Raw genomic sequence first — 22,210 nt, 5'->3', positions numbered from 1 at the left:
TAACGCCCAACCTGTATTATTTCAATTATAAAGATAAAACAATATAATGAGGAAATTGAAATAACACAGACACCAGAAATTTTGTTAACGAGGAAACCGCAAATGCATAAAAACCCCGGTAGCTAGTCCATATTAAACACACACAGTATTAAGCCGCTACAGACACTAGCCTACTCCAAGCTAACTTCGGACTGGACTGTAGTTGAACCCAAATCCGTCTCCCACTGATCCAAGGTACATTTGTACTCCCTACGCCTCTGATCCCAGCAGGATACTGCGCACTTGATTCCCTTAGATGATCTCACCCACAACTAAGAGTTGCTACGACCCAAAGTCGAAGACTTGATGATAAACAAATCTGTCTCACACAGACAAGTCTATCGAAGGATTAATCTGTCTCCCACAGATAAACCCTAAGAGGTTTTGTTCCGTCTTTTGATAATAATCAAGATGAACATGAACCAGTTGATAATCCGGTCTTATATTCCCGAAGAACAGCCTAGAGTTATCAATCACCTCACAACAATCTTAATCGTATGGTAAAGACACAAGATGTTGCGGAATCACAAACAATGAGACGAAAATGTTTGTGATTACTTTTTATATCTTGCCTATCGGAGATATCAATCTCAAATCAATATGATTGTACTCGTACGATAGAAGATGTAAGATCAGATCACACAACTACGATAAAGTAGTATCGGTCTGGCTTCACAATCCCAATGAAGCCTTTAAGTCGTTAACCTGGTTTTAGAAGAAGAAAACCAAAGTTTAAAGGAGAAACGACTCTAGCACGCAAACTAGTATCACACGTAAGGTGTGGGGATTAGTTTTGCATTGATGCTAGATGTCCCCTTATATAGTCTTTCAAATCAGGGTTTGCCATTAAGTTACCTTGGTAACAAAGCAATCAATATCCACCGATAGATGAAAACCTGATTTAGATTCAAGCTAATATTTCTCAACCGTTAGATCGAAAACTTAGCTTGTTACACATAATTGAAATGCAAGCTTCTATGTTTGTTAACCGTACCCAAACGTATGCACTTGTTGGTTCAACAATAGTTAACCAAAAGGTTAGCCATATGAGCATTTCATATCAACCATGTTATTCTTCACCATAACTAGTTCACATGACTCAAATAAACTAGTTAGAGAGTTGTTCAATTGCAAAGAAATCTTATGTAACTATACAAGATACAATTGAAGCAAAGATGATTTGATTCACTTGAATCGGTTCATGAACTTTTATAGCCACAGTTTGCAAACTGCATTCCTTAGTATTTTTAAGTTTAAGTTCAGAAATCATCTTCAGATATATAACCTTCTTAAGTTCGCAGACTTGGTTCGCGGACTTAAGTTACCGGGCAGTGTTTACAAACTCCAGCAGAAATTCTCGGGATAAGAACTTCGCCGGTTCGCGGACTGGGTTCGCGGACTGAGTTCGCGGACTTAGCTTCACGTACTAGTTTTTCAACTACGGCTGAAATTCTCGGATTTGAGAACTTCGGCAGTTCGCGAACTGAGTTCGCGGACTTGGCTCACACCATTCTTCCGGTTCTCTTGATCAACAAAGTTCGCAAACTTTGGTTAAAGGAATAGGACTTATACATAAATGTGTTTCCACAATAATGCTTATGTCCACCATTGGTTATGTAATCTAAACTCTCATTTCAATCACTGAAGTTGTCAAAGCAATTTTCAAAGTGATTGAAACATATCATGACTTTCGTCACTAGGTAAAGATAAACTTTGTCGAAGCGAAAAGCTTACCAACACATATTTCGAGATATAGATAGGCGAGGTATACTGATAGGTGTCTAAAACACCTAATTTTATATCTAGTATTTATGCTTTCTTTGCTTAGTTTTTCTTGTAAATTATGTATCTTATGTTTGTTTTTGAGTATTTAGGTACTTTGGAGTCATTTGGAACAAAAGAATAAGAGCAAGGCAAAAAGATGCAAATGATGTTGGAGGAGGATTATTTCTCATTCTTTGCTTTTATTTCTTCATCTCTGTCTGAAAAATATGTCGGCTTTAGTGATGCAATTTTTGTCTGAAAAGCACGACTGCTTTAGTGATGAATAGAAATTGAAGAGATAAAGTAGGTTTGAGAAGTAAGAGGCAGCTGCTGCTGGTGGAGGAACTCGAAAAAAGGAGAGAGCGTCTAACTGGAGCGTAAGGGCGCAGGCGAATGACGTTGGGTCGATGGCATTGGAAGTGGATGGATTATGAGCATGTGACAGTGAGAATGGAGTAGCAGGCAATTGATGCTGCTGTTGATTGCAGTTTGAGCAGAGATGAAAGTTAAAGAAGCAGATTGCAGTTGTGCCTGTGCTCAGAGGAAATATAGAAGATGGATATCCTGCTGGTGGTGGCAGTCTTGATGGTGCAAGAGGCTGTGCAGTGTTCAAGTGTTGCAGCTGCAGCTGGAGATGGTTGGTGTTGCATCAACTGAAGCAGAGGATAGATGTATGTTTAGGTGCAGTTAATGTCACAGATGGATGGGAGATTGCAGGCGAGATTATGGAGATGAGAAGTCTTGCGAACGTGTTGTTGGCCTTGATTAAGAACTGATGTTGATGATGTTTACTTATGGAGCCGTTGAGCTGAAGCTGAGAAGGATGGCAGTGTTGTTGGTGGTGAGTAACAGCTGCAGCTGAACTGAAGTGCAATGTAGTTGAAAGAGTATGGTGCAGCTGAAGTGATTTGAATGAATTGCCTGAACTAGGGATGAGGTGTTGATGGTTGTTGCAGTAAGGCATGGATCAAATGGTGAATGGGAAGTGAAACTACATGAGCTGAAGATTACAGGACAAGATATTGCAAGAAGATGGTGCAACATACAGGGTCATCATGGCTGGACTGAGGTTGTGATGCACCATGATTGTGCAACACACAACTCTGGCATGTGCAAGACTATGGCCTAGGCCAATGCCCTGACTCATCTTTGACTCACTATGACTGGGTATGACTCGGTGCTTGACCCGAGTTCACTCAGTTGACCCGACCGAGCTGACCCATTGACCGGTGACCGGGCGGACTTTGCCGGTCACCTGAGATACTTTTCCAGCCACTTTTCCGGCCAACTTCCGGCGGTGGGCCCAGTTTTCTGGCGACATATTTTTGGGATAATTTCTACATGGGTTTTTCTCACATATGGGCTTGGTGGATTTTTATCTAATGGACTTTGAAGACTTGGACCTAATTTTGGAACAAAAGGAGCTATAAAAGAGAAGTCTTTCTACAACTTTGAGGTGAGGTATTATTCTTGGAGCTAAGGAGAGAGCCTCTTTTGTTTACGCAACTAGGTTTTGCTTTCGTATTTATTTTTCATCTTCTTTATTTGATTATTGATTATGATGAACTCCATAGCTATGAGTAGCTAAATCTTATTTTATTGGTTAAGGATGTAATCCTATATCTACAACTTGTGCTTGATTAATGCATTAGTTTTCTCTCTTGATTATCATTCAAATCTCTATTTTTTTTTAATAATCACATGATTGATGTATTGTGATAGGAGTTAGATGTTTGGTTAGTTAAGTGGCCAATTAATTGAACTTGCATCCTTGTCCATAGCTATTTTTAGGGTTTTTCATCAAGCGATAACCCCGAATACAAGAGCATGATATGATTACGGTTTGTAGTGATATACTCTTGTAATCATATGTAAAGTTTGACCTTTGTCCGAATTGTCATGCGCAATGTATGACAATTGCATTGATTAGCCTATTTCCAAAACTTAATGCTCCTGGGAATTGAACTTAATTAGCGCATGGCGTTAGGTTATTCTTTAGGTAGAATTCACATACGCAGCTTTAATGTGTATGTTGATGAACTTAGGAAATTAATAGATTATCTTGCTCTCTTGATTCTCTAGGCTTTTGATAATAAAAGAGATTAAATTGTAATTCTAATCATGTATGCAAGCACTTGTTTAAGATAGAAGATGAACTCCTTGACCAATATCTTTCTCTCATTGATTACATTCTACTTTTTACTTTGCTTTTAATTTAATTCATATTGCTTTATAAAATCAGAAATCCCCCTAATTGGTTACTTAGGAAATTGAATACTTAATAGCTACAATCGCCTCTCTGTGGAAACGAACTCTTTCTTATCATATACTTTAGGAAGGTGAATTTATTTTTGACGCATACGAAAGCGATCATATACTCGGATCGAAATACCAACTGTGTATAATCAAAGTCTATATATAGCATACGACTTTTTGTCTCAAGAAGTAGGAGATAGAATAGATAGACTTTTGAGTGATAGATAAGTTCAAGTCTTCACATACCTTTCTGACAAGAAGTTCCACCGGTTCCTTGAGTAGTTCTTCTTCTTGTATGATGAATCGCCATGAAGTCCTTGAGATCAACTACATTTTCTATCCTAGTCCGAGACTTAGCTATAGTAGACTAGAAATCAAGACTTATAGTTTTGATCACTAACATTGACAAACATGCTTGAGATAGCAACGCATGCGAGTTCGACCGAGTAATGCTCTAACAATCTCCCTCTTTGTCAATTTTAGTGACAAAACTATCAATACATATGGAATACAAAAAAGATAATGAAACTTTAGTAGCTCCTGTTCCACATGTCTAATATTCAACGTTCCTCGAAATCTTCGTCATTTCCAAGTACTCCAATGATCCCAAAGGTTGTAAGTTTAGTATCACCGTTGTTGAAGATCCATAGCTATAACAATGAGAAAACATAATTCTCGATCATTGTTATACAATGTCATAGTTTTATTACACAGTGTCAAAGTTCAATTGTATCACAACTTCAACAATAATGCTATGGTGATATGTATCACTCTCCCTTAGTCAATACTCCATCTCATATGGAAACCACTCCCCCTTACACAATGATCCGAAAACCATATGTATTTGTAGTGTGAACTACATATTAATTCTCCCCCTTTTTGTCAATAAAATTGGCAAAGGTACAAGAACGGGATCATAATGAAATTTCCGTAAGAGACATTTCATGACTAAAAGAAAAAATACATACCAACTAATTTAGATGCAATCATAAAGCCGAAGCTAAATGCATTCATCAAGGAGTTTAAAGATACAAGATAACCCCTCTAAAATTCCACAACCGCACACCCCTCAAGATATGACCATTAAGCACAAGTTCAAAAGAACTCTCCCCCATTTGATGTCATTCCCGAGAGAACAACAACGAGCGACCTTAATTTCACAAGAAAATAAGGATTTTTATTGGACACCAAAACCATAAGAATGATTTTATATCCAAAAACTCAATCAAATTAATCACAAGTAAACCCATGATTAATTTAATCGGAATACGCAATCAAATTAAACACAAAAAGTGATCAATTCAATTGATTGTGATCAACATAAGTAAACTTACGGAGCTACGCCTAAGTTTAACCATAAGGAATGATTAGCTTAGCCGTTCATATACTCAACACAAGAAAAACTTATGGAGTAATAACTAAATAACCAAACAAGATGATTAATTTAGTTCAGAATGCTCGACATATAGTACCTTACGGAGCAACAACAAAGCCAATCAAAAATAGTCAACTTGGTTGTTTAGTGCTCAACATAAGACACATTACGGAGCCTCACAGTATTACATAAAATATGGATCAGTGAAGATCAATATTGTCGAATACACAAGGATTCATTCTATCTTCCATCACTATTTGCATAACGACATTCAATACACATAATCCTTGCAAACAAAAGATTTTAACCTATCTTCCATCAAAGATTGACAATATAGGCTTAACTTTTGTATTTGTCAAAATTCCATTCATTCTTTAACCAATACATGAATATCGATCACAAACGACTTTACTTTTGACAAAGTATGGGACAAACATAGTTCACGGACGTAAACACCAATATCCCATAACAAGTTGCAATATAAAAAATCATAAAGACTAAATACTGCAAAACATCATCCTCCAAATATTTTTAGAATTTTTAAACCAAAAAACCTAAAAAAGAACAAGATGATGAAAAATAATAGCTATGTGTAGTCACAATCATTGCTATTCAAGCACTAGTTATTATTCCAACTAAACCAAAAAGAAGATATACTAGGGAACAATGTCTTTGATAAATTCTTTATCATTCCCGAACTCCTTGTCGTCAACAGCCATTGGTACATAAGGTTCGTGAAGATAGGAGTTAATATCAACAAACCGTCTTGGCTGGTGATGTCGAACCAGGGTTTTCTGAATTTCCAAAGATCTTAAAACGCAAGCCTTAATATCACGAATCTCCTTTATTACTTCCTTCAACTCATCAAGAACGTCGGAAAACTTCTGAGATTTAGAAGGGACGACCCTTGGCTTTCTTGTATTCCTCTCTTTTCTTTTCAAGGACGGAGTTACTGTAGATATCTCTTTTTCCTTGATTGATGGCTTAACAATCATGTTGACATCCTTTCCATCCAAATACATAATGCTTTAGGGAACAGTTATAAACAACTGATTTTTGTGAGTGGAATTCACAATCTCAACAAGCAGTCTTAAGATATAAAGGCTATCAGAGAGGAAAAAGGAATGTAGGGTTCGCAACCTTTAAACAGGTTCGTGGACGTCCAACTCTAAACCCTATAAAGAGTAGAATTGTCGATAATAACCCTTCCTTTTATTTGATAGACAGAAAAGAACAACCCTAAGAAAAAAACTTTTCCTAAATCTTGTGAGTTCACAACCTTGTCTCTTTTGATCAGGCACATGAGACAAGATTTACCAAATAACACAATTAATTTGTGTTGTGGTGAACAACAATTTGTCCACTATTTTTCTCTTGAGAGAAATCCTCTAAACTCTGTCTATCAAACGATTTGACCATGCTTTATTCTCTAATGGTCTTGCTTTGTCTTTGGAAACTAACTTCTTAGACGAAGATAAAATCCTACATACCTCAGCGGTCTTCTGAGCAAGTTTAAGCTTCCTTGCTAATTGATTTTCTCTTCGTTGAAGTTTGTTGGCGTGTCTCACTTTATGTTTGTACTTGTAACATCTTGATAGTCCATGACCCTTCTGAGAACAAAAAGACCACGTCAATCTTGAATAATATTCAGGCATCTGTGGTGTGACTGCAGCTAGACACAAGGTAGATCCTGAAACATTACAAACAGAGTTTCCAAAAGATGGGTCAATTGATTCTTCTAGCTTGATTGGGTTCTCTTCTTTACTGAAACCATCAAGGTTGATATATGTATTACTACAATTATCAAAATCAATGTTTTCACATAGAAGACCGACACTTGATTTCCTATCTTCATCAGAATCATAGATTTCAGACATCTCATCAAGTGTTACAGCAAGACCTTTGTTCCCAGTGTATTTTCTACGATTTGGGCACTCGTTTGTAAAATGACCAAAACCTTTACACTTAAAGCACTGTGGCATATCCTCGTCATCAGCCTCGTCAGCATCCCAATTTTTAGGAGGAACACGATTGTGAGTTTATCTGATGACCTAGGTTTGTCTCTTGAAAACTGTTTACTTCTCTTCAATAGAAGATCCCTAAACTGTCTTGTGATGAAGGAGACTGATTTTTCAATATCTTCATCTGAAAAATCACCCTCAGACTGATCATCCTCAGAGACATAAACACTTTTACTCTTATCAAGTAATTTAGTGTTCTTCTGTGCTTTAAAGGCAACATCCTTTCCGATTTTGGATGTATGCTCATGGTCAAAGATCTTTAGCTTTCCAACCAATGTATTTTTGGAAAGATTATCAAGGTTATTTCCCTCAACGATGGCATGCTTCTTAGACTCGTATCTAGATGGCAGCGATCTGAGAATTTTCATCACAATGTCCTTTACAGGAATAGTCTTACCCAATCCAAAAGATGCATTAACAATTTCAGACACTCTGTGATTAAACTCATCAAATGTATCTTCATATGCCATACGAAGGTTCTCCCAATCGGAATTAAGGTTTTGAATCCTAGCTTCCTTTTCACTGGAGTTACCTTCAAATACGGTTTCTAAGATATCCCAAGCATCTTTAGACCTAGTGAAATTAGACACATGGTGCTGAAGATTTGGGGTAATGGCATGTATGATGGCATTCAAACCGTCGGAGTTTTTCTTTGTAGCAAGTATCTCGGCAGGACTGTATTCACCAATATTCTTGGGAACGTTTACATCTCCAACTGCCACAACGGGAGCATCATAGCCATTAACAACATATACCCATGATTGAAAATCACGTGCTTGAAGAAAAGCTCGCATAGCAATTTTCCATCATAAGTAATTAGAGCCATCGAAGACTGGTGGTATGTTAATATGGATAGCACCTTTTTCCATAGAGTCAGATCGCTACAAACACAGACTTATTAGGTCTTAAACGTGTTTGCCTGCTCTGATACCAATTGAAAAAGCGGGGGTCTAACAACACCACCCAATATTTCGCTTAGCAATCTGTATGGACAAACTCGAATATACTTTTAAGAGAATCAACAAGACTCAATCAATTAAAAGTATATCAAGGAGTTTATATCTCTCTTGATTTGATTTACTCAAGCAGGAACTGCGAGTTCTAATCAAATACAAGGAATAACTCGGATGGTACCAAAGACCAATATCCGAGGATCAATCAATGACAATCAACAACCAAAGGTTGGATTACTCTAATTGATGATCTAATGCACAACATGTATTACTTCAATTATAAAGATAAAACAATATAATGCGGAAATTGAAATAACACAGACACCAGAAATTTTGTTAACGAGGAAACCGCAAATGCATAAAACCCCGGTACTTAGTCCATATTGAACACACACTGTATTAAGCCTCTATAGAAACTAGCCTACTCCAATCTAACTTCGGACTGGACTGTAGTTGAACCCAAATTAGTCTCCCACTGATCCAAGGTACAGTTGTACTCCCTACGCCTCTGAGCCCAGCAGGATACTGCGCACTTTATTCCCTTAGCTGATCTCACCTACAACTAAGAGTTGCTACGACCCAGAGTCGAAGACTTGATGATAAACAAATTTGTCTCACACAGACAAGTCTCTCGAAGGATTAATCTGTCTCCCAAAGATAAACCCTAAAAGGTTTTGTTCCGTCTTTTGATAATAATTAAGGTGTACAGGAACCAATTGATAATCCGATCTTATATTCCCGAAGAATAGCCTAGAGTTATCAATCACCTCACAACAATCTTAATCGTATGGTAGCGAAACAAGATGTTGCCGAATCACAAACAATGAGACGAAGATGTTTGTGATTATTTTTTTATATCTTGCCTATCAGAGATATCAATCTCAAGCCAATCAATATGATTGTACTCGTACGATAGAAGATGCAAAATCAGATCACACCATTACGATACAGTAGTATCGGTCTGGCTTCACAATCCCAATGAAGTCTTTAAGTCGTTAACCTGGTTTTAGAAGAAGAAAACCAAAGGCTAAAGGAGAAACGACTCTAGAACGCAAACTAGTATCACACGTAAAGTGTGGGGATTAGTTTTGCATTGATGCTAGATGTCCCCTTATATAGTCTTTCAAATCAGGGTTTGCCATTAAGTTACCTTGGTAACAAAACAATCAATATCCACCGTTAGATGATAGATTCAATCTAATATTTCTCAACTGTTAGATCGAAAACTTAGCTTGTTACACACAATTGAAATGCACGCTTCTAGGTTTGTTAACCGTACCCAAACGTATGCACTTGTTGGTTCAACAATAGTTAACCAAAAGGTTATCCATATGAGCATTTCATATCAACCATGTTCTTCTTCACCATAACTAGTTCACATGACTCAAATGAACTAGTTAGAGAGGTATTCAATTGCAAAGAAATCTTATGTAACTACACAAGATACAATTGAAGCAAAGATGATTTGATTCACTTGAATCGGTTCATGGGCTTTTATAGCCACGGTTTGCAAACTGCATTCCTTAGTCTTTTTAAGTTTAAGTTCAGAAATCATCTTCAGATATATAACCTTCTTAAGTTCGCAGACTTGGTTCGCGGATTTAAGTTACCGGGCAGAGTTTACAAACTCCAGCAAAAATTCTTGGGATGAGAACTTCGCCGGTTCGCGGACTGGGTTCGCGGACTGAGTTCGCGGACTTAGCTTCACGCACTAGTTTGTTAACTCCAGCAGAAATTCTCGGGTTTGAGAACTTCGGCAGTTCGCGGACTGAGTTCGCGTACTTGGCTCACGCCATTCTTCCGGTTCTCTTGATCAACAAAGTTCGCAAAATTTGGTTCAAGGAATATGACTTATACATAAATGTGTTTCCACAAAAATGCTTATGTCCATCATTGGTTATGTAATCTAAACTCTCATTTCAATCGCTGAAGTTGTCAAAGCAATTTTCAAAGTGATTGAAACATATCATGACTTTCATCAACAGGTAAAGATAAACTTGGTCGAAGCGAAAAACTTACCAACACATATTTCGAGATATAGATAGGCGAGGTATACTCGGCTCGAAATACCAACTGTATATAATCAAAGTCTATATATATCATACGACTTTTTGTCTCAAGAAGTAGGAGATAGAATAGATATACTTTTGAGTGATAGATAAGTTCAAGTCTTCACATACCTTTTTGTCGAGAAGTTCCACCTCCTTGAGTAGTTCTTCTTCTTGTATGATTAATCGCCATGAAGTCCTTGAGCTCAACTACACTTTCTATTATAGTCCGAGACTTAGCTATAGTAGACTAGAAATCAAGACTTATAGTTTTGATCACTAACATTGACAAACATGCTTGAGATAGCAACGCATCCGAGTTCGACCGAGCAATGCTCTAACAACTATGACACTGTATAAAAATGATTAAGAGTTATTATTTTCTCATTGTTATAACTACGTTTCCTCAACAACTATGATGATGAGTTGAACACATTCAGAATCACTTGAGTACTTGGAAGTGACGAAGATTTCGAGTAATGTTGAAGAACCAAGGAGATCAAACATTTGGATAAGAATCTACAAAGTTTATTTATTTTGTAATCCATATGTATTGATAATGAAAAGACGAGGATATCCAAATATACCACAATCTTAAACTTTTCCACCTATAAGTCCTCTTACCGAAAGTGATTGTCTATGGACTGAGTCGAGACAATACAACGAATCGGTATTCACACTTTGTGTGATCGTCTATGGATACGAGATCGAGACAATAAAACAATCAAAGTGTGATTACTTGATAATAGATTCAGACTTAACCAAACTCTATAGGATCAGTATCAAGTAATATGGAGTTAACGTTTGTGTAATTTACTTTAAATTGTAATAACAACAATTATAATTGCGGAAAACAAAAGTAAATGATACAACAATATTTTGTTAACGAGGAAACCCCAAATGTAGAAAAACCCCGAGACCTAGTCCAGAATTGAATACTCTCATAATTAAGCCGCTATACAAAATCACACCAACTTCGTATAGTTGAAACCAAACAACTAAACCTACTAACTAATTCGGATCAAGACCAGTCAGCTACCAGACCCTGACTCATTTATCTGACTCGTTGACTCGGTGCGACTCAATTGACTTACCGAGTTGACTCATTTGACCCGGTTGACTGACAACCGGTTTGACTTTGCTGGTCATCTGAGATGGGTTCCGGTGCTGTTTCCCGGCCAAGTTCTGGCCATTTTATGGACCTCCGGCGATTACTTTCTGAGCATATTTTTTACATGGGTTTTTCTCTTATATGGGCTTGGTAGATGTTTATCTAGTGGACTTTGGAGATATAACCTAGTTTTGGAAATAAGGATTGATATAAAAGGGAGACTTCTACAACTTGGAGGAGCACGTATTATTTTACTCAGAGCTTTTTGGAGATAGCCATTCTTTGGTTTGCTATATTTTCATCTTCTTTATTTGATTTTCAATTATTATTATTATTATTATATATGATGAACTCCATACTTATGAGTAGCTAAACATATCGTTGATTAAGAGCGATTTCAAAGCCCGGATTATGAATTCATAATTGATATGCAAAAGCTCGTTTTCTCGTAATTATTTCTGTTATTGTTTGACTTCTACCATGCTAATATTGTTTATGAGTTATGTGTTAAAGGTTTAAGTTCGAAATTGAATCGTTAATGCATAATTTTATTGCTAGTTTTGATTGTCTTCGACCCGTAATTGTCTAGAGAATTAAATACAAGTAGCAATATATGGGTATTGATGATAGGACTTTGTTAAGTATTCATATGTAGAAATCGAAACTAGTAGGTAATTCAAGCCTTTGATTTTATCACTAAGAACAATCTTATCTCACAAAACTTAGAGCACTTGTTTGAATCATACCTAGTAAGCGTACCTCTAGGTAACTTGAACAAGTAGAATCCGGTAGTCGAGCGCTTCCATTTCCGGTGAGCTTAGAAGATAATAACGGGATAGTTGAGCGTACTAATTATTGTAGGGTTGTTAATAACGAGATAATGCGAAGAACGTAGCAACATGTCAATTAGGTTTATATTCCATGGTCGAGAATGAATCCTTAGTCAATCTCATCTCATATTTGAATACAACTTTGTGATTTTCAGAATTTCTACAACAAATCAATCTTGCTAAGAGTAATTTTCATAAAAAATTTTGCTTCGTACCTCCCCAGGGACGAATATGCTTTCATTATACTACTTACTAGTGTAAAGAGAAGTAGAAAATATTATTTGCGAGTTTGACACCTCGTCACATTTACTTGTTTTCTTCAATCGTGCTTTGCATCTGAATCCTTCCCAGCTGACATGAATCGTACTCATCTTACTTTAGTCCCTAAAGTCAAGAACCCCACTATTTCGGTGGAGAATATAGACCTATTGCACTTTGAAATATCTTATATAAGATTATTGCCAAGATTTTAGCCCAAAGACTCAAGCCGTTCCTTAATGACTTAGTAGATAAAACTCAATATGCTTTTCTCCCTGGTAGCATAATCGATAATATTGTAACTGCTAAAGAGTTATTTCATTCAATGAGTATGTTTAATTCCATTATTGGCTCGTTTGCTCTTAAAATCGACATACGCAAAGCATATGACAGGGTTTCTTGGAAGTTTCAGAGTCAATGTCTTATTTCTTATGGTATTGTAGGCCATACCCATAACTTAATTATGCAGTATGTTTGTACCCCCACTTTTTCTATTATGGTCAATGGTAATCCCAAGGGTTTTTTCAAGAGTGATAGACGGCTAAGACAAGGATGTCCCCTCTCTCTATATCTTTTTATTCTTTGCTCGCAAGGGTTGCCCTGGATGATGAGAAAGATGGTAATATGAGTCTCTATAAAGGTTATCAAATCAATAGATGGGCCCCTATAGTGTCTCACCTTATGTTTGCAGATGACCTCTTGCTCTTTGGGTCTCTGGAAAATCAAACAATGGAGTCGCTTCAGCAAATTCTTCACACTTATGATCAATGGTCCGGTCAACAAGCCAACTTCCACAAGTCAGCTATCTTATTCATCAAGGGTGTGGCTAACTCTAGAAGATGCGAAGTGGCTAACTTGCTGGGTGTAAAACAGATGCATCTAAATGACAAGTATTTAGGCTTTCAACTCTTGAAACCAACTCATAGAATTAATTGTGATGATTTTCTCACAGATAAATTTGGAAACAAACTTGCTGGCTGGAAATGTGGCTTTTTAAATCACGCAGGGAAGACTATTCTCATTAAGCATGTTCTTGGGCTCATTCCACCGTATTATATGGCAACCTCTCTTATCTCAAAAGGAATTTTAAAGTGTCTATCTCTAATCATATGAAACATTTGGTGGGGTCATTCTCAGAGTACAAGGAAGGTGCATTTTATTAATTGGAATAAATTTCTAGACGACAAAGAAGTTGGCGGCTTGGGGATCAGAGATCTTGAAGATATCAACAAGGCTCAAATTGCAAAACTCATTTGGAAATTCATGGAAGATCCTAACTGCTTATGGGTTCAGATAATGACTTCCAAATATTTGAGAAGAAATAGTTTTGGGGAGGCTAAACAAAATAGCAGAAACTCCTCCACCTGGAAAGTAATGTTATTGTGCAGAGAGGTTATTCAAAAGCAAAGCCAATGGGAAGTGGGAGATGGGGGAGTTATAAAGATCGAAAAAGACATCTGGGTATCAATATCTAACGGTGTCATTATCAAAAGTCATGTGTCTAGTAAAGATGTTACAAGATTTAAGGATCTTATATTTTCAGATCCTGTCAGATGAAATATTCCTCTCATGAACCAGTTGTTCCTGGTGCAGATTGCTAATTCAATAACAAGCATTTACATTCCTGACTCGGGGGGAAATATCAAAGACAAATTGTTATGGCTTCCCCATCTAGATGGTGTTTTTTCTTCTAAGTATTTTATGAAGACTTTAAAAGATAACTGTTAGAGCACTGCTCGGCGCGCCGAACTCGCAAGCGTTGCTATCTCAAGCTTGTTTGTCAAGTTTATTGTGAGGTGATTGATATTTCTAGGATGTTCTTCGGGAGTATAAGACCGATTATCAATTGGTTCATGTTCACCTTGATTTATCAAAAGACGGAACAAAAACTTCATAGGCACTTCTGTGGAAGATAGATTTATCTATCGGAATAGACTTATATGTGTGAGACAGATTTGTTTATAAGTCTTCGACTTCGGGTCGTAGCAACTCTTAGCTGTGGGTGAGATCAGCTAAGGGAATCAAGTGCGCAGAATTCGATGTGGTTCTAGAGGCATAAGGAACATGAATGTACTTTTACCTATGTGAGACTTGGTTAGGGATCAACTACATTCCAGTCCGAAGTTAACTTGTAGTAGGCTAGTATCTGTAGCGGCTTGATACAATGTGGTGTTCAAAGATGGACTAGGTCCCGGGGTTTTTCAGCTTTTGTTGTTTCTCTGTTAACAAAATTTCTGGTGTCTGTGTTATTTCTTTTCTGCATTATATTTGTTTATATAATTGAAATATCACAGGTTGTGCGTAGTTCAGTCAGTTGATAAATCCGACCTTAATTGTAACTTGATTGACACTTGGGCATTGGTCTTTGGTACCGTCCAAGTTATTTCTCATATCAATCAGACTCACGGATTTCTATATGTTTGATTTGATGATTGCATTGAGAAATATAGATAAAGCTCTTTGATATATCTCTTGATATAGCTCGCTTTTAAGTTGGTGCTCTCGGAATTATATTGGAGTTTTGTCCCTGCAGATTGCCGAACGAATTATTGGGTGTGGTTGTTATACCCCCGCTTTTTCAATAACAAGACGTCTACTTCGGATCTTCATGACCAAAGTTTCCCTTCGAAGACTTTTTGGAAGATTAAGTCAATTGCGCCAAAAGTTCAGATGTTTATGTGGAGAATTCTTCATGATAGTTTGGCTTGCTTCAAAATTTTAGGGAGATTTGTTAAAGACATTGATCAAAGTTGCAAATTATGTGGGGATGACGCAGAATCTATGAATCGTTTGTTCTTAAGATGCCATGTTGCTAAAGCTGTTTTTTTTTGGGGGGGGGGGGGGGGGGTTCCAATATGGGACTCAAAATCCCATATGATATTTCCGATATTGGTCTTATTATTAAGTGGATTTTGGAGAAAGGAAAATTCTTAGTTTTGAGAACGGGCAGTTGTATCATGTATGGTATGGTATTTGGAAGGCCAGGAATGATAAGGTTTTCAACGAGAAGAACCTCATCCTAAAAATCATTAGTGAAGCTCATTATTGGTTCAATTATCTGATACCTAGAATTGAAGATAAATCAGATGTATACCCTAGATGCATTGATCCAAAGGTTAGCGAATGTTGGAGACCTCCGAAAGAAAATTGGATAAAAATTAATGTGGATGTTGCTTTTACTGTTGCAAGGAACTCGAGAGCCAATTTTGCAGGGGGTAAAACATGTGAGTTTATCTGCAAGGATCCCACAAAAGTTGAAGCTAAGGTTGTTGCTCTAGCCATGGAGTTAGCTAAAAAGAAGAACCAGAAGGATTTCACCATAGAAAGTGATGCTCAGAAGGTTATCAAAATGATCAATAACGAGAGAAGTCAATTCCTTGGAGGCTCAGAACTACTTTCCTTCGTATAAAAGCTTTAAAGTCTTGTTCCAGGTCTGTGATTTTTAATTCTGTCAAGAGAGACGCTAATGAAGCTGCTCACACTTTAGCTAATTTTGTCTTTAAACACCATGTCAGTGAATCGTGGTCATCCACCTCTCCTCCTTCGCATATTGTTGTGTGATAAGGAAAACAATTGTTCTTTAGCTTAGCTTTTTTCCTTTTTCCTTTCTCTTCGTTCTGTTTTCCTAGCGTACAAATAAAAAAAAAAAGTTTTCGCAACTTGTGTTTAATCTCCCTTGCGTAAATACGTTCTGCTGGATCAAGACTCCTTTTGAAATCCTTTGCCGGATTATAGTTTCGGCGGCGAGTCTGAAATATTTGACGTGGGTGGACCTCACCTTCTTTACTTTTTTTTGTCCAGTATTTGATGCTGCGTTGGACAAACGCTTAATAATAAAAACAAATTCGAACCAGCATCAACAACTAAAAAAGACACTACATAGAAACAATTATTCTAGGTTGCAGTTTCTGTGGAGAGACGAAGAAGAAGAGGTAGAAATCCGTGTTAGATTTAACTAACAACAATGGTATGTAAATTATCTATTCAACCCTAAAACAAAATTATCCTGGAAATCTAGGGTTTTTATTCTTTCTGATTTTCAATTGTTAGATTCTGACCTCAAGTATTTGCTTATTTCTTAACAATTATGTGAAAAAGAAAAGATGTTTGAATCCTTGAAGGGCTCTTTTGTTTCAGTTTTTCTTTCAATACGTGATTCTTGTTTGTAAATGCACTAGTACATTAGGGTTCCTTGATAGGGTTTGGTTTTTGCCCAATGCTTAGATTTTGCTGGTAAAGTGTTGCTGCAAAGAATGTGATTTAGAGTTAAGTTTTATGCCTAGCAACATTTATTGAGGATTTGGAAAGGAGATAAGAACAATGAAATTTTGAAATAAGCTTGCTCGCTGGTGTTATCTGATGGTATTAGCTAATCTGTTCACTTCTGTAGCATGTTGGTATGTAAGTCACTGAATTTCCCGGGACCTTCTTTTTTAACTGAGTTCTTGTGTCCGAGACTGGGTTCCATTTGAGAAATACTATTATGGCACGATCTGGTATTTTTGCGGTAGAAACGTTGGAGGTTTAGCTGGATCTTCAAGTATAAACTGCAGCTTGCTGCTCTACCTGTTATGATGTGCATTTGAAAATGTGAAGTTTTAGGTGCTGGGCTGTACAAATCTTTAATCACTACAACTATATCAAACTGCCTTGTTTCATGTTGGTTTCTCCAGGAGTCATAATCATCTTCCGTTTCTGGCAATTATTAGTTGTTTTCCTTCATCATAGGATTGACATGAAGCTTTGCTTTTAAGCTTCCAGTTTCTAGTATTTTACAATGTTTATACCTTTGTAATGGCAATCGGCAGATATTATCATGATGTCTTTACGACATTGATTTGTTTTAAATAAATTATAAATCACGCATTGGATTATCTTTGTCTTGTGGGTGTTAAGTTCATTCGTCTTTGAAAACATCCTATGCAGTTACACTAATAATGACTAATTTTTTTTACTAGGCTGATCCAGAGTTAGAAGCTATCAGGCAAAGAAGAATGCAAGAGCTAATGGCACAACATGGCGCTGTAAGTGCAAATTCATATTTGGATTACATAATAACTGTTCATCCATAGCGTCTTTGCTAAATAAATATCATTGTCTATCAGGGAAATCAACAGAACCCAGAGCAGCAAACTGCACAGGAAGATGCCAAAAGGTTGGTTAGTGTTATCCTGTTTCAACTCTAGAGTCTGCGGTTTGCATAATAAGATTCCAAGTTTGCATTGTTTTTTCCCTCCCAAACTCAATCTTTTTATTCTGTTCCAGGGAAGCAGATGAACGTAGGCAACTAATGCTTACTCAGATATTGTCTTCTCAAGCACGTGAAAGAAGTAAGTGTATATTTGATTTAGAACTGCAACGTCTCTCTATGACACCAATGTTAATTGTTTGTTGTGGTCAATTCTAGGTTGTGAAAACATAGCTTACCCCTTGAGTACAGTGAATAGAACAATTCTTTTTTAAGAACACATATCTACTAAAACAAGACTTTCCTTAAAACATAGCTTGACCCTTGAATTCTTCATTAAAACCAAACTTTGTAATCAGAAATGTTTAGTTCCTTGGTATTTTTCTAATATCCTGAATGATATCTTGCATCTAGCTAGTTACTTTCAGGATATTCTTTTTTGCACAATTACTGAGAAGCAAATTTTGTGTTTGATGCCTTGGCCACAAAAGCTGTCAGTGATAGGATAGTTACTACATGGATCACTATTACTCTTTACATTTTGTGTAATCTGTTGAATGATGATCTCAGAGGGAGAGCCTTCCCTCGTTATGTAAGGCCCATGTAGTTTGCTTCTATATATCTCAAATTACCAAAAAAGAAGAAGTGTGAATATGTGCATGTGCCACCGATGCAGATGGTTATCATTTTATAAGAAACTATGTCTAATTTGTGCAACTGTACATAATGACCATAGATGGCCAAACAATTACTGAGATATCGGCTGTATTGTTCAGCAGTAAGTATTTGGTTAGGATGTATAAAGAGGACATATTATATGATACAGTTGAACACATGGAGATAGTCCAATGGCTGATTTTGGTGGGAATACTAAGTACTAACTCCCTCAAAGGATGAGTGGAAACAAAATTTACCATTTTGTACCATCACTAGCTTCTAATGGGCATGTTCTGCCGGACCTGACACCTTTAAGAGATATTGATGAGGTTATTTGTCTTCTATTGTTGTTTTGTTTCTTGATTATGAAGTGCATTAACAAACATTTGTACTGCTATTATTTTATTTGAACAGTTGCGCGAATTGCTTTAGTAAAGCCTGAGAAGGCAAGAGGTGTCGAAGATGTCATACTAAGAGCTGCTCAGATGGGTCAGATTGCTGAAAAGGTAACAATAAACTTGCAATCACACATGAGGTGTGTGGTTCATTTGTTGAATCAAGTCTTGATTCAGTATACATGATTCATTCTTGTAGGTGTCTGAAGAGAGGCTTATATCATTACTGGAACAGATTAACACTCAGACAACAAAACACACAAAAGTTACTGTGAGTATTAAAATCGTCATGCACTTCAAATATTACTTCCCTTGGGGCCCTGTGTAGTCAATTCGGAATAAGAACTTTCATATGCAACTTTGTTGCATGTGATTATCTTTTGGGTAGAAAATGATGCAGGACATAATCTACATGCTTTATGCAAAACCTCGTTTCTCAGATTCTTTCATGTTCTATTTCAGATCCAGAGGCGTCGAAGTGTTCTTGATGACGATTATTAAACTACTTTCGGATCTATCGTTCAGTTCTCTATATTCTGATGAGGATTCAAACTTGTTGTCAAACTATATAGTCTCTTGAGCTTGCTGAAGTGGGTTTTGTCCATTTGCTTTAGCTTTAATGGGGACCATGTTTCCCTAGTAATTATGTTTGAAAGTGATCATTTTCCATACATAATATCTCAGAACTTATTGGCTTTTAATTATTTTGTTATTAGCCTTGTTATAATTTGTGCACTGATTCCAACTCCTGGGGCTTCTGACTGGCAGTTCACATTTTATTTTATTTGTACAATGAACCACTATTATCAGTTGGAAATCCCTATCATAGCATTCGGCTATTCTAGGATTATTTTCCAACAAATTCGTTCTCTCAGCTACAACATTAGGACTTTTTTTTTCTTCTTTTTTTTTTTTTTTTGCAAGGCAAAAGACAGAAAAGAAGAACTAAAAGAGAATGCTCTCTTTATCACGAAGGAGGAGAGGAAGATGACCACCAGCTAAAAATCTGGTTTTTAAAAGCAAAACTTGCAAGAGAATGAGCAACTTCATTGACTTCTTTCCTTGTGAACTTGAGTAGGATTCTGTTGAAGGAGTTGGTCCACTCCTGATTTGTAGAATCAAATGTGTGATGTCTGACTCTGCAGCTCATTATTGAGCCTTCTCAGCATCAAATCACTTTCAATGATAATATATTTCCAGGCCTTCTTCTCTGCCAAGTGCTAGAATAATGGCTCTAGTTTCAGCCTCCAGAGGGGTGAGATAGTTGTGACCACACGTAGCACCACCTTCAAATTTAGCCTCTGAATTCCTAGCCACCACTGCACATGCATAGGAATTTGATCCAGGGGTAATCAGGTGCCTCCCATTTGTCTTGCGAAATACTTCTAATCCTAGTCGGCTGAGAAGTGCTCATTTCGATATCCTCATTTAAAGGGTCAGTATAGAAGTTGAAACAAAACTGAGCTTCCTGAACGGTTCTAGGGATGTCAGGATTGGTGTTGTTAAAGACTTTATCATTCCTTGCCTTCCAAATTGCCCACATCACACAACTAGCCATTCTGAAAACATTAAAATCCCCTTTTTCCTGTAACCAATTATTAAGTCTTTTAAAGGACTATCAGTAACTCTTATCCCTAAGTTGGAACCAAAGAATGCAGCTCTAGCAACCTGACAATTCAAAAATAAGTGGTCACTGGTTTCAGGACTCATACCACATAGCTTGCAATCTTGCTCCAGATCCAAAGTGAACTTCCCCATTGCTTTAAGAACAGCGGTTCCTTCATGAATGACTCTCCAGATAACATGTGGACTTTAGGAACAAGGTTCTCGACTCTTAAGAAGAGTTTCCAGGGGAACTGCACAGCTACCAGAGCTGGAAGGCCTGCTGGCTGCTGCATTTGAGAGATTTCATAAAAGACTTGGAGCTGAAATCGCCGTAGGGGTGAGGTAACCATAAGAGTTTATCCTTTATGTTCTCATCCTCAGGGATATAGATGCTCATAATTTTAGCTGCCGTTAAAGGAGAAAAAAGTTGATTTACCAATGGACCGTTCCATCTGATAGGATTGGACAGCCACAACTCCTTCACTTTAGTGCAAGTAGTCACATTATTCTGTTTTTCAGGGATTGAATTATTTGAATCTGGCACCCGTGGATCTTGAATGCGAAAACGAAGCTGAAAACAAAGCATGATTGCAATTACACCTATCCAAAGTCATTATTGATTTGGGTTTGGTTTTCTCCCCTCATCTGCCAATTTGTTAGTTACTCTATTTCCTTGCCTGTCGAAGTAATTGAAACCCAATAAATCCTCAAAGCTAGTCAGAATCCTCATTGCGTTCTTTATAGTTGCCTGGTTTTGCCATTTGATCAAGCTGCATTTCCCTTGTGCAAAATCTATAGTTCTTTGACATTCAGCTTAACCATAGCTACAAGCGAAAATGCTTTGATGGATCCAGCACAAGCTTTGACAGCTGTTCCATCATTTCTAGCAATTATCCCAACACTTGAATCACTAGTTACAGAAATCCATGAAGAGTTAAAGTTAATCTTCATTTGATTAGACCGGCGGTTTCACATTACTTTCACTTAATTGCCCTAACAGCTTTCAGACTAGAAAAATTAGAGTTATGCCATTTCTGTGGGTGCTTTGGGAAAAGACTACATACAAGCTTGCAAGTTCTAAATTCCTTTCTAACTGCAGCTCCAGTGGGGAAACGAGTGTTGAGGAACCATACTCCCTTAAGTTACCCCCAGAGGTAGGGCTGAACATGGTGTCGGTTAACCGTTGGAAACCGACCGAACCAGACCAATAAGCAAGAAACCGAACCAAACCATTTAGATTTGGATTGGTTTGGTAAAAAATGTTGAAAAACCGACATTACTGGTTTGGTTTTGGTTTGACCTGAAAACCGAACCAAAAACTATTGGGGAACCGATTAATTTTTAAACTTAATTTCTACCGTCGATTTAAAAGTATTAGATTCTACCCATTAATTTAGAGGATAAATAGAAACCCTAAATCTAATATTTCATTATGATACTCTCCCTCTTTCTCTTTCTCCTTTTCTCAGCCGCCTCCCTTCTCCACCCCCAAATACAGCTGTTGCTACTCGATTTTTTTCTTCCCGGCTTCCTTCTTTTTTATTTGTCAATATCTAAATTAAGATGTATTATATATCTTCATTTGATCTCTAGAATTAGAGTAAGCTTTAACTATTCTTGATTTTTTTTTGTCTGTATATTTGTGTAAACCAATACTATCGTCAACTACGATTTTTTTATCTGTAAATTTGTGTATTTTTTTTTGGTTTG

The 22,210-nt window shown here is 37.0% G+C and overlaps 1 protein-coding gene across 1 annotated transcript; it reads left to right on the top strand.

Moving 5' to 3' along the window:
- The first annotated feature begins 16,475 nt into the window (after positions 1 to 16,475).
- Positions 16,476 to 19,642, top strand: LOC113356561 (DNA-binding protein DDB_G0278111-like). The gene is made up of 7 exons (XM_026599725.1): positions 16,476 to 16,622; positions 17,614 to 17,679; positions 17,761 to 17,810; positions 17,921 to 17,985; positions 18,915 to 19,006; positions 19,095 to 19,166; positions 19,358 to 19,642. Exons 1-7 carry the CDS (start codon positions 16,620 to 16,622, stop codon positions 19,394 to 19,396), a joined length of 387 nt encoding a protein of 128 aa, XP_026455510.1. The 5' UTR covers positions 16,476 to 16,619; the 3' UTR covers positions 19,397 to 19,642.
- Positions 19,643 to 22,210: the final 2,568 nt, after the last annotated feature.

The sequence above is a fragment of the Papaver somniferum genome, chromosome 3 (genome assembly GCF_003573695.1).
Source record: "Papaver somniferum cultivar HN1 chromosome 3, ASM357369v1, whole genome shotgun sequence".
NCBI lineage: Eukaryota > Viridiplantae > Streptophyta > Magnoliopsida > Ranunculales > Papaveraceae > Papaver > Papaver somniferum.
Note: the sequence above shows the minus strand (reverse complement) of the source record. Positions and strands in the feature narration are given on the sequence as shown.